At 35.9% G+C, this 11,776-nt stretch overlaps 1 protein-coding gene across 1 annotated transcript in view; it reads right to left on the minus strand.

Annotated features, from left to right (window-relative positions):
- The window catches only part of ADAM32 (ADAM metallopeptidase domain 32), a 208,168-nt gene that overhangs the window by 70,712 nt on the left and 125,680 nt on the right, over window positions 1–11,776 (minus strand). The window contains 2 exon segments of the mRNA XM_006878390.1: window positions 999–1,182; window positions 4,332–4,440. Coding sequence (XP_006878452.1) covers window positions 999–1,182; window positions 4,332–4,440 — 293 coding nt within the window.

The raw sequence follows: 11,776 nt of genomic DNA on the forward strand, positions 1-11,776 counted from the left end.
TATTAAAGGATGTTTACAGCTGTTTCTCTTCCCATTGAGTTGCTTCCCATCAGCAAATGAAGGTACAGAAGGGTTTACTCCAGTTGCATCATGGTCAACTGTACTTTAAGATAGAGGCAGCTCTTCCCAGGTCACATCATGAGTGCCTTCCAACTTGAGTGGTTCATCTTCCAACACTAAATCTGACCATATTTTGCTGCTATTCATCATGTTTCAATATTCAGTATTTTGGTGCTGACAGTCTTCCATCGCTATTCATAAGGTTTTCAGTGAATAAATATTCAGAAGTAGTCCTTCTCTTCTTCTTCCTAGTCTGTCTTCATCTGGAAGCTCAGGTGAAACCTGTCTACCTTAGGTGACACTGCTGGCATTCAAAATATCCATGACATAGCTTCCAGAATCAAGGCAACACACAAGCCACTACAGTATGACAAACTGACAGACAAGTGGTGGAGCCAAAGCATTTTTAGCACATTTTATGTGCTGGTTATTGTGCAAAGCACTATGTAATATTATCTCATTTAATCTCCACAATAACCTATAGAGTAAATATTAGTATCCCACTTACGTACAGCTCAGATAAGTGAGACTGTTTAGGTATCTTGCAAAGTGTCAAAAATAAGGTGAAAAGATTTTATTCTAAACATACTAATCAATTTTGTACTCTTACCCACTGGGATTCCTTCTTTCTTCTCAAAAACAAAAGGAGGTGATATATAGAGTATTCAACCACAATGGATTCCCAAATTCTCTCCCCTCCCCACTACAATACCTAAAAACTTGAGAGTTTCCCTGTTTACAGTGTTGAATCTCTGAAGGAGATCAATCATTCTCATTTGCTTCTTAATATCTGGAGAACAATTGAAGTTTATTCATTTTATCCTTCAAATATGTAAGGATATATAGCACTAGAAATGAATTAATATTTGAGAAATAAATTATTTGTTAAAACAACTAATAAAACTAGATTTTTAAAATTTTTATTTTAAATCATTTACCCTCCCTGTATCACACTGAGAGCCATTTCGGATCACCATTGGATCTGGAACTGATATAGGAAATCCGTAGTCCATAGTTACACATAAATAATTTCGCACAAAAGCATAAATCACAGCACAATCTTCTTTATGGATAGGAATTCGATTAGGGTAGGAACAAATTAATCTTCCACATATAAGGTCCCTGCAAATATAATAAAGCAATCTGAATATTATACTTCAAGAATATTTTATGAATGCTGTAGATCTTATTTAAAAAAAAAAAAAATTTTAAAGTAAAATCTGAAAGAAAGTATAAAGCTACTGGGCCAAACTTATTTTTCAGTGGTACTATTGTTGCTGTTAAGTGCCCTCAAGTCGGTTCCGATCCATAGCGATCCTGTATAGGATTTCCAAGGAGCAGTTGGTGAGCTTGAACTGCTGACCTTGCAATTCAAATGGCTTTGCAGTCTGGCACATTAACCCACAACGCCACACCATGATTCAGTGGTACTAATGGTCTTTTTTTTTTTCTGTCTTCTCCCCACAATTTAACAGCATGCCCAATTTATAAATAATTTCCTACATTCAACGTGTTTCGTACTCCATGCAATCCAAGTTAACATGTTTCATAAGTCATGGTGTTAACATAAATCTTGGGTTTGAGAGAGCACATTCCTAATGTGTACAGAGGTTCTGTGGCAAAACAACATGCCATATTAGAAAGTCCTTATGTCTTTCCATTGAGGGTCTGAAAACACAACAGAAAAGGTCTATAACTGAGGTTAAAGGGAAATGCAGTCACATTTTTATCTTGTGAGGGCCCTTCTTGGAGCCTCTTTAATTACTAAAGTTCCTAGTTCTGGCTGTCTGTATGGTGGTGGCTGTGTGCCATGGAGTCAGTTCTGACTCATAGCGACCCTATACAGGGTTCCGAGACTGTAAATCTTTACAGGAGCAGGAAGCCTCATCTTTCTCCCACGGAACAGCTGGTAGTTTTGAACTGCTGACCTTGTGGTTTGCAGCCCGATTCATAACCACTATGCTACCAGAGCTCCTTGGCTGCCTGTATAGTAAATATCATTTATCCTTCCCTTTCTTGTCAGCATAAAGTATTGCTAGCAGGATAGCTGAGTAATGATATGTGTATGTCCATGAGACCCTTCTCTCTGCAAGGTTCCTGTTCACAGGTTACTGTAAATCATGTTTCCCTGTTAATCAAGACTGGACAATGACAGTCTACAGTTATCATTTTGCATTTCTCCTTTTGAAAAGATTTATACTCGAATTCTATGATGGACTTTTGAAAACGTTATTCAGAATACTCTATTTATAATTTCTATTAAACATTTTAAGATGGCTCTTAAGTTTCTTCATAGGATTGAGTATACCAACTGACTCATTTCTGTTCATAGGAACTCATAATGTTAAATTAGAGAAAATATCTTTGGCTCAATAATACTGAAGGAAACATTCAAGAAAGAACTTTGACTAAATTTTTTCTAGATGCATCTTTTGCCAACACATTGCATAGAATGTTCCTGGTGATGGCAGTGGTTGTGTGCCACAAAGTTGTTTCTAATAATGACCCCTTATAGGGTTTCCCATGCTGCAGATATTTACAGGAGCAGAAAGTCTCATTTTTCTCCAATGGAGCGGCTACTAGATTCTAACTGCTGACCTTGCAGTTAGCAGCCTAAGTCATAATCCTCTCTGCTACCAGGGCTCCTTGGATGTTCCTAGTAAGTAAAAATTACTCTAAATTAAAATTGTCTCTGAAATTGATGAAAACTTAACAATGCTATCAGTGAAAGAGAGGAAGTTTACCTGTAATATAAAATAGGGAAGTGTTACTTTTGTCATGTCTACACTATACCTGAATTTATTTATTTAAAGCAATTCACTTCAAAGAAAAATCTTCCTAAGCAAGAATAATTACGAAATCACAGTCTTGATTTATTGATTATATATTTTCTAAGACATAAGGTAATAAAACAATCAGTACCTGCAATCACCACACATGCTAGTGCTACATTTGATACACTATTGTGAGCACTAACTTGCACATGACCCTATGTACAGCAGAACAAAACATATCCTCACAATTGCTGTTTGTGCCCATTGTTGCAGCCAGTACTAATGGTCTTTATTCACTGCGCAGATGAAATATTTTCTATTAAATAATAATTCAATGAACCTTTTTCTGAACATATACTATATGGTGGTGGTTACGTGCTATAGAATTGGTTCTGGCTCATAGTGATCCTGTTTAGGGTTTCCGAGGCTGTAAATCTCTATGGGAGCAGAAAGCCTCATCTTTATCCCACGAAACAGCTGGTAGTTTCAAACTACTGATCTAGAGGTTAGCAGCCCAACTCGTAAGCACTCAGCTACCAGAGTTCCTTTATACTTTATATTGTTGTTAAATGCTGTCGAGTCGATTTTGACTCATAGCCACCCTGTGTAGGGTTTCAGAGGAGCAACTGGTGAGCTTGAACTGCCGACCTTGCAGTTCAAACCAATTTTGCAATCTAGCACATTAACCCACACCACCACAAGATAAGTAAATTGTGATTCACACCCTCAAGGACTTTACAGTCTAATACTAAATTTGATACAAATCTCACTAATTAATATTGCAATTGAAATAAATCTTTATAGATATTTAAAATGAAGACATATGCTAACTTACAGTTAGGGAAAACATCATAGAAAATAGGCCACCTGAATAAAAGCCTAAATAGTAATAGGATTTTAACAAACATGATAAGGAATTTCTAAATAAAATAAAGTATCATAAACAAAACCAAAGAAGCATATACAAGGTATATTTAGCAGTGTATAAATTCAATGGATGCAATGGCCACCATGTTTTGCTAATTGGTAGTATCTAGCCCAGTGTCTGGCACATATAGGTTCTTAATAAGTGCTTAATATATACAAATGACCAAAATAGCAAACAGCTTACTCTCAGATGAAAGGGAAATTGAACTTCATTGCACAGATACTAGAAGTAAGTCTTCAGCTTGGGAAAACTGAATGGTGATACCATTTTTTATATTAAAAAAAAATAACAGGTTTGGACAAGAAAGGTACAGTGGATAGTCAAAGTTTCATTTGGACAGGTTTTAGATGCTTATTTATCGCCCACGGAGAAACGTTTTAAAAGAGTATAGAAACATTAGTCTGTAGCGCAAGAAAGGTATAAAGGATGGAGAGTTTGATTTGAGTTTTATTTTCATATACATGTGACACTTGAAACTATTGGAATGAATAATATATACTAAAGGGAGAGAAAGAGAGAAAAAAAAATAAACATAGAAGGAAAGTATCTTAAATATTTATATAACATACCTCCATGGGCAAAATGCATATCCATAGTTGTTCAGCCAACCACAGTTCCCAAATCTGTCACCTTGAGGTTGGATTTCTTCATAGCAAACAAATGGTGCATTTTTTGACCCTGTCAAAGTTAATAATAATGTATTTGGATTAAATACTTTTTATTTACCTCAATTTCCCCACATATTATGTTTCCTTTGTCTTCCTCACATAGTATGTGTTCACTTTCTCTTTTTAATGAGACCTGGCTGTACAGTGGGCTAAGTATTGGAATGTTAACCGCAATGTCAGTGATTCAAACTTATCAGCCACTCCACGGAGATTTACAGCCTCAGAAACCCTGCGGTAAAGTTTTACTCTGCCCGCCAGGGTGGCTGGCCATGAGTTGAAAATGACTCAGTGGTACTGGGTTGGGTTTGATTTTGTCTTTTTCTCTATTGTTATATAATTCAAAAATTTCCAAGTGAGGTTTAAAAAAAAAAAGGAAGTAATGCATGCAAATTCTGCCTTTTTCTTCTTGTCCAACCATTTCCATCAAAAAGATAATGGGAAGGAGAATTATAGACGTGTAAATCATGAGTAGGTTCTATGAAAGAAGGCAGTAGAGAGGTAACACACACAAAAAAGCTCTATTTGTTCACCTAGATTCAAAAAAGCAGGTCTGTAATACTTTACTGAAGAAACATCACTGTACCTCAGGAAATTTACACTCAGGGGACAAAATTTATTGACATAAATATTTGCCTATCTGCTTCATTACTCTAATAGCTTTTTATTACTATGTAAACAAATAGCAAACACTTGGCTGCTTGAGTGCTGTCAAGTTGCTTCCAAATCATAACAACCCTGTATAGGGTGGTTTCCAAGGCTGCACATCTTTATGGAAGCAGAAAGCCTCATCTTTCTCCCAAGAAGTACCTAGCTAATTCAAATTGCTGACCTGGTAATAAGGAGCCCAAGAGTAACCCACTTTGCCATCATGGCTCCTTAACATATACTTAGTGACTTAAAACAACATCCACTTATAATGTAGCAATTTCTGTAGCTCAGAAGTCCAGCAAGGCACAGGTGGGTTCTATGCTCAGTATTTCATAAGCCAAAATCAAGGTATTAGCTGGCGCTGCAGCATCTTCTGAGGCTGCATTCCTCTTTTGAATTCACTTGTAATAGGTTTTATTCAGGTTCTTTTAGTTGTACATCTGAGATCTATATTTTATTGATAGCTATCAACCAGGGATTGCTTTCAGCATCTAGTGACTGCCCTCAGGTCCTATGTGGCCCTTTCACACCATAACAATTTACTTCTTAAAAGTAAGCAAGGAAATCTCTGACTTCTCCCATCTTTTAAGGGTTCACATGATTAGTCAGACCCACCTTTTGATTACCTCAAAATCAAGTGATTACAGACCTTTATTACATTATCAAAATTTCCTCACCTTTACTAGGTAAACTGATCACAGCTAGGAACCTCCGTACACTCGGAAGTTTTTCCCAGCTCAAGGGGAAGGTATTATCCAAGACATGTGGTAGTGGTGGCTGGGTGCTGTGGAGTTGGTACTGACTCATAGCAACCTTGTTTAGGGTTTCCGAGGTTGTAAATCTTTATAGGAGCAGAAGCCTCATCTTTCTCCCATGGAGCTACTGGTAGATTCAAACTGCTAGCCTTGAAGTTAGCAGCCCAGTTTCTAATCCACTATGCTACTAGGGCCCCTTGTCGAAGACCTATACACCAGGGAAATCTTGGGTGTTATCTCAGAATTCTGCCTAGTACAATCACCATTTCAAGAATGACTCTAAGCCTAACTACCTTACCTACAAAAGTAAGATAATAGCCACCTCATTGAATTATTACGAGAATCCATGATGGTGATATTTATTTGCTCACCATTACCTCCCATCAAATTCATCTCCCTTTTAAACTTAGCTATCTCTTTCCATGATATGCATGTTTTTGTTTCTATGATTCTTCTTACGTATTTACCTTCCTTAGTTTTATGTCTTTTCACCTTTTCTAGACACTGGTTTAGCAAAGGAGCTGACAGACACATCAAGAAGACAGACAATGCTAGCTGTGGGTGTTCACAATGTTTAACCAGTTCAATTGTAAATCTGAGATACTATATAAGGAATGTCAATATAGAGCTTGTTAAAAACCAATAGATTACCCAGGGGAAATGAGAAATTGGAGTTCACTTTGGAGATGTTGTTAAGTGCTGTTGAGTCAGTTGTGACTCACAGCCACCCTACATAGGGTTTCAAAGGCTATAAATCTTTGTGGAGAAGAAAGCCTCATATTTCTCCCAGAGAGAAACTGGTGGACTCAAACTGCTGACCTTGAGGTTCATAGTCCAGTACTTACTTTATTGAGCCACCATGCTCCCCAATTTATAATGTAGAAAAAAATGTTTAGTAACAGAGTTGTCAAGTTAATTCTACTGAAAGTAGTGTTCTTCATCCAGCCCAAATTTTATTAATCTATTCTTGGTATTCGTAAGTACTGCTGAGCTCCAATAAACTTCTCCCTACAAAACCCACTTCCATTAGTATTAGTGTGAGTATAAACTTTCTTTCAGATCAGTTTTGGCTTTCCAAAGGAAGAAGTTTTTGTTGATTTTAATTACCATTGAATCAGCTCCAATTTATAACAACTTTATGTCTAACAGAATAGAAAGTCCAGTCCGGCACCATCTTTGTGTTTGAATTTGAGTCCATCATTGCATGTCACTGACGGTTTCCCCTCATCAGCACTTTACCACAGAATTGAATCAACACCAACTAAAAACAAATACTAAATGTGATGTCTTTGTCAAGCGAATGTTCTTTCTTGATAACATGCCCAAAGGAAGCAAAACAAAGTCTTGCCATCCTTGCTTCTAAGGAAAATTTATTTCTTTTAAACCTGATCTTTTGGTTCTTCTGGCAATCCACTGTATAGTCAATGTTCTTTGCTATCACCACAATTCAAAGACTTTAACTTTTTTATCTTCCTTTTTCACTGGCTACTTTCACATGCACATGAGGTCACTGAAAAGACCATAGTTTGGGTCAAGCACAGTTTTGCTATCAAACAGATACTTTTGCTTTTTAAAACTTCAAGCTCTTTTACCAAAGATTTTGTCAATGCAAGATACAGTTTGCTTTCTTGCTTCTTCAACAGATGTTGTTGATCCAAATAGATGAAATTTTTAACAACTTTGATTTTTTTTTCCATTTATCATTATGTTATTTGTCAGTCCAGTTGTGAAGATTTTCGTTTTCTTTACATTCTGAAACAATCCATACTGAAGGTTATAGACAAACAAGGTTGTGTTATCTGAATATCTCAGGTTGTAAATGGGTCTTCCTAGAATCCTGATGCCACTATATTTTTCATGCAGTCTAGTATCTAAAATTATTGATTTTGAATATAAATTGACTAAGTAAGGTGAAAGAATACAAGCATGCCATATGACTTCTGAATCATGAAATATCCCCTTGTGTTCAGATGATGGCCTCTTGATCCATGTACAGGTTCCACATGAGCACAATGAAGTGTTGTGGAATGTCTAGTCTTTGTAATATTATTCACAATTTGTTTTGATCCACATAGTCAATTGCCTTCACATAAATAAAACACAAGTAAGCATCTATCTGATATTTCTACTTCTGGGCAATATTTACCTGTCAACAACAATGACATTTCCTGTTCCATATGCTCTTCTGAATTTGGCTTGAATTTCTAGCAATCCCCCATTAATGTATGACTGCATGATATTTTGAATTATCTTCACCAAAAAGTTGTTAGCATCTGACATAATGATATTGTTTTATAATTCCCATATTCCACTTGATTGAATTTCTTTGAAGTGGGATTTCTTTGAATAAGAATTTCCTTGGTTAATTTGTATGCAGACTGCTCATCCTTTCTTTCCCATCTGTCTTAATATAGAAGCGCCACTGAAATTTGACTATGCATGAGTCACCCTGATGGTATTTGAAATATTGGTGGGAAATCTTCCAGCATAATAACAACATGCAAGCAACCACAGTACAACTAAAAACACTAAAAGATTCCACTTTGCAAATATGACGTCAAATGGATAATATTCTCTTCAATCCAGTATACTAGCTAACTCAGTAATATTAATTGTACTGCAACAGCCCAAAAAGTATATTTAGATGTTTTTGCCCATTATTAAATTATCTGATGTGAGATAAAATAGTGGATTCATTCTCATACATAGTTGTGCATGGCTGGTACTAGGGCAACAAATGTGAGTGTTTGAAAACAAAACAATAACTGGTGCAAAACAATTTTTTCTTTTCAAATTTTGTGTTGCTATTGAATTTAGTTTATTTTAACACATTTTGTACCAAAAAGGTTTCTTAAAATAATATATTCCAAAACATTAAATTTAAAAAAATTTTGCAGAAGGGAAACATGATAGCAATGAAAATAAATACAAAGTAACAAGATAGTTAATACTTCTGTATTGTTATGGTTTGAATTGTGCCCCCCAAAAATATGTTTTGTGAATCTTAACACTTATACCTGTGATCATTATCCCATTTGATAACTGGGAATCTTTATTACGTTAATGAGAATATATTGGTATAGGGTGTGTCTTAAATCAATCTCATCTGTGATATAAAAGAAATGTAACAGTCAAGCAAGAAAGCAAGGATGAAAGGAGATACTAAGCAACTTGAATATTACACAGCAGAGACTCAAAAGACCTAAGGACCTTTCCCTAGAACCAATAGAAGAAGAAAGTCTCCTGCTAGACCCAGTACATTAAATTCAATTTTCTAAACTCCCTGACTATGAAAAAATAAATTTCTGTTAGTTAAAGTCAACTATTTGAAGTATTTCTGTTATAGCAGTACTAATAATTAAGAACCACCACTCATCTGTCAGTTTGTCATACTGTGGTGGCTTGTGTATTGCTGTGATGCTGGAACCTATGCCAGTGGTATTTTTAAATACCAGCAGGGTCACCAATGGTGGACATGTTTCAGCAGAGTTGTCAAACTAAGAAAGGCTGGAATTTAAAAAAAGCAGACTACTTCTGAGTGCTTAGTCACTGAAAACCTTATGAACAGCAGTGAAGTATGGCTCAAATAGAGTGCTAGAAGATGAAAACATTATGAATAGCATGAATAATGTCAGATACAGTGCTGCCAGATAAGTTTTTCAGGTTAGAAGACACTCAAAATACAACTGGAGAAGAAAACAGCAAAAAGGAAAACAGGAGAATTTTGCAAAGGGTGTAAAATATTAGGGATCTTCATTTGTTGATGAGGCACAATTCAAAATGAGTAGAAACAGTTGCAAATATCCATTAATAATCAGAATATGAAATGTATGAAGTATGAATCTAGGAAAATAGGAAGTTGTCAGAAATGAAACGGAACTCATAAATATTGATATTCTAGATATTAGTGAGCTGAAATGGACTGGTATTGACCATTTTGAATCTGACAATCATATGGTTACTATGCCAGGAATGACAAATTCAAGAGGAATGCCATTGTACTCATATTTGAAAACCACATTTCAAAATCTATTTTAAAGTACAACATTGTCTATGATAGCATAATAACCAACTGACTACAAGGAAAACCAGTTAGTACCACTATATTCCAAATTCACACACAAGCCAGTGATAATGAAATTGAATAATTATATCAAAGTCAATGATGAAGAAATGGAAGAAGTCTACCAGTATCTTCAAACTGAAACAGATCAAACATACAATCAAGGTACATTGCTAATTACTGGTGATTGGAATGCAAAAGTTAGAAATAAAGAGGAAAGATCAATGGTAGGAAAATATGCCTTTGGTGATAGAAACTATGCTAGAGATTGCATGATAGAATTTTGCAAGACCATGACTTACATTCATGGCAAGCACAATTTTTCAATAACATAAATGGCAACTATACACATGGACCACACCAGATTGAATAGACAAGAATCAAAATGACTATGACTACCTCTGTGCAAAGTGATGATGAGGAAACCAAAGTATCAGTTAAAACAAGGATATGGGTTGACAGTGAAACAGACTATCAGTTGCTCATATGCTAGTCCAGGCTGATGTGAAAGAAAATTTAAAATTAAAACAAGTTCACAAGAGCTAAAATACAACCTTGAATATATCCCACCTGAAATTTGGAGACTATCTCAAGAAGAAATTTGATGCATTGGAAACTAGAGATTGGAGATCACTAGACTAGTGGGATAACATCAAAACCATCGTACATGAAGAAAGCAAAAGGTCACTAAAAAGATAGGAAAAAAAGAAAAGACCTAAATGTATGTCAGAAGAGACTCTGACACTTACTCTTGAACAGAAGGAAGCTAAAGTGACTGGGAAAAAAGGTGAAGTAAAAGAGCTGACCTGAAAATTTCAAAGGGCAGATCATGAAGACAAAATAAAGCAAACCAAAAGGGAAAGACACCCTCAGCATTTCTCAAGCTAATAGAATTGAAGAAAAAGTTCAAGTCTTGGGTTGCAATATTGCAAATGTTGAAGGATTCTATGGGCAAAACATTGAATGACTCAGGAAGCATCAAAAGAAGATGGAATTAATACAGAGAGTCACTGTACCAAAAAGAATTGGTCAATATTCAGTCATTTCAAGAGGTACCATATGATCAAAAACTGATGGCAACAAAGGAAGAAGTCCAAATTGCACTGAAGGCACTGGCAAAAAACAAGACTCCAGGAACTGGTGGAATACAAATTGAAATCTTTCAACAAACTGATGCTGCAATGAAGGTGCTCACCTGTCTATGCCAACTGACTGGAAGAGATCACTATTTGTGCCCATTGCAAAGAAAGGTGATCAGACAGAATGCAAAAATCATCAAATAGTATCATTGATAGCACATGGAAATAAAGTTTTGCTGAAGATGATTCAAAAATGGTTACAGCAAAAGTGAGCTACCAGAAGTTCAAACTAGATTCAGAAGAAAACTGATTTTCTCTGTAAACGATTACCCAAATCAATAAAAAGTTGGAAAGAAAAAGCAATCTCTGAGTATACTAGTAATCTTCTGATACATATATACCAAGCCATACAAAACCCACTGCCATGGAGTTGATTCTGACTCACTGAGACCTTATAGGACAAAGTATAACTGCTCCATAGGATTTCCAGGGCTGTAAATTTGCCTTACCTTTGCCTGAGGAAAAGCTAGTGGGTTTTAATCTTTCAGTTAACAGCCTATCTCTTAACCCACTGCACCACCAGGGCCCCCTAATACATACATATGATGGCTATAATTTTTACATTAGCAAACCAAGTAAAATTTTGAAATCCATTAATGGTACTTAGCATGACTAATATTCATCCAAAACTGGTGCCTATACTACTGTGGGAGTCCTGGTGTGGCGCTGTGGGTTAATGCACCAGACTGCAAAGCCATTTGAACTGCAAGGTCAGTGGTTCAAGCTCACCAGCTGCTCCTT

The sequence above is a fragment of the Chrysochloris asiatica genome, unplaced genomic scaffold (assembly GCF_000296735.1).
Source record: "Chrysochloris asiatica unplaced genomic scaffold, ChrAsi1.0 scaffold00035, whole genome shotgun sequence".
Lineage (NCBI taxonomy): Eukaryota > Metazoa > Chordata > Mammalia > Afrosoricida > Chrysochloridae > Chrysochloris > Chrysochloris asiatica.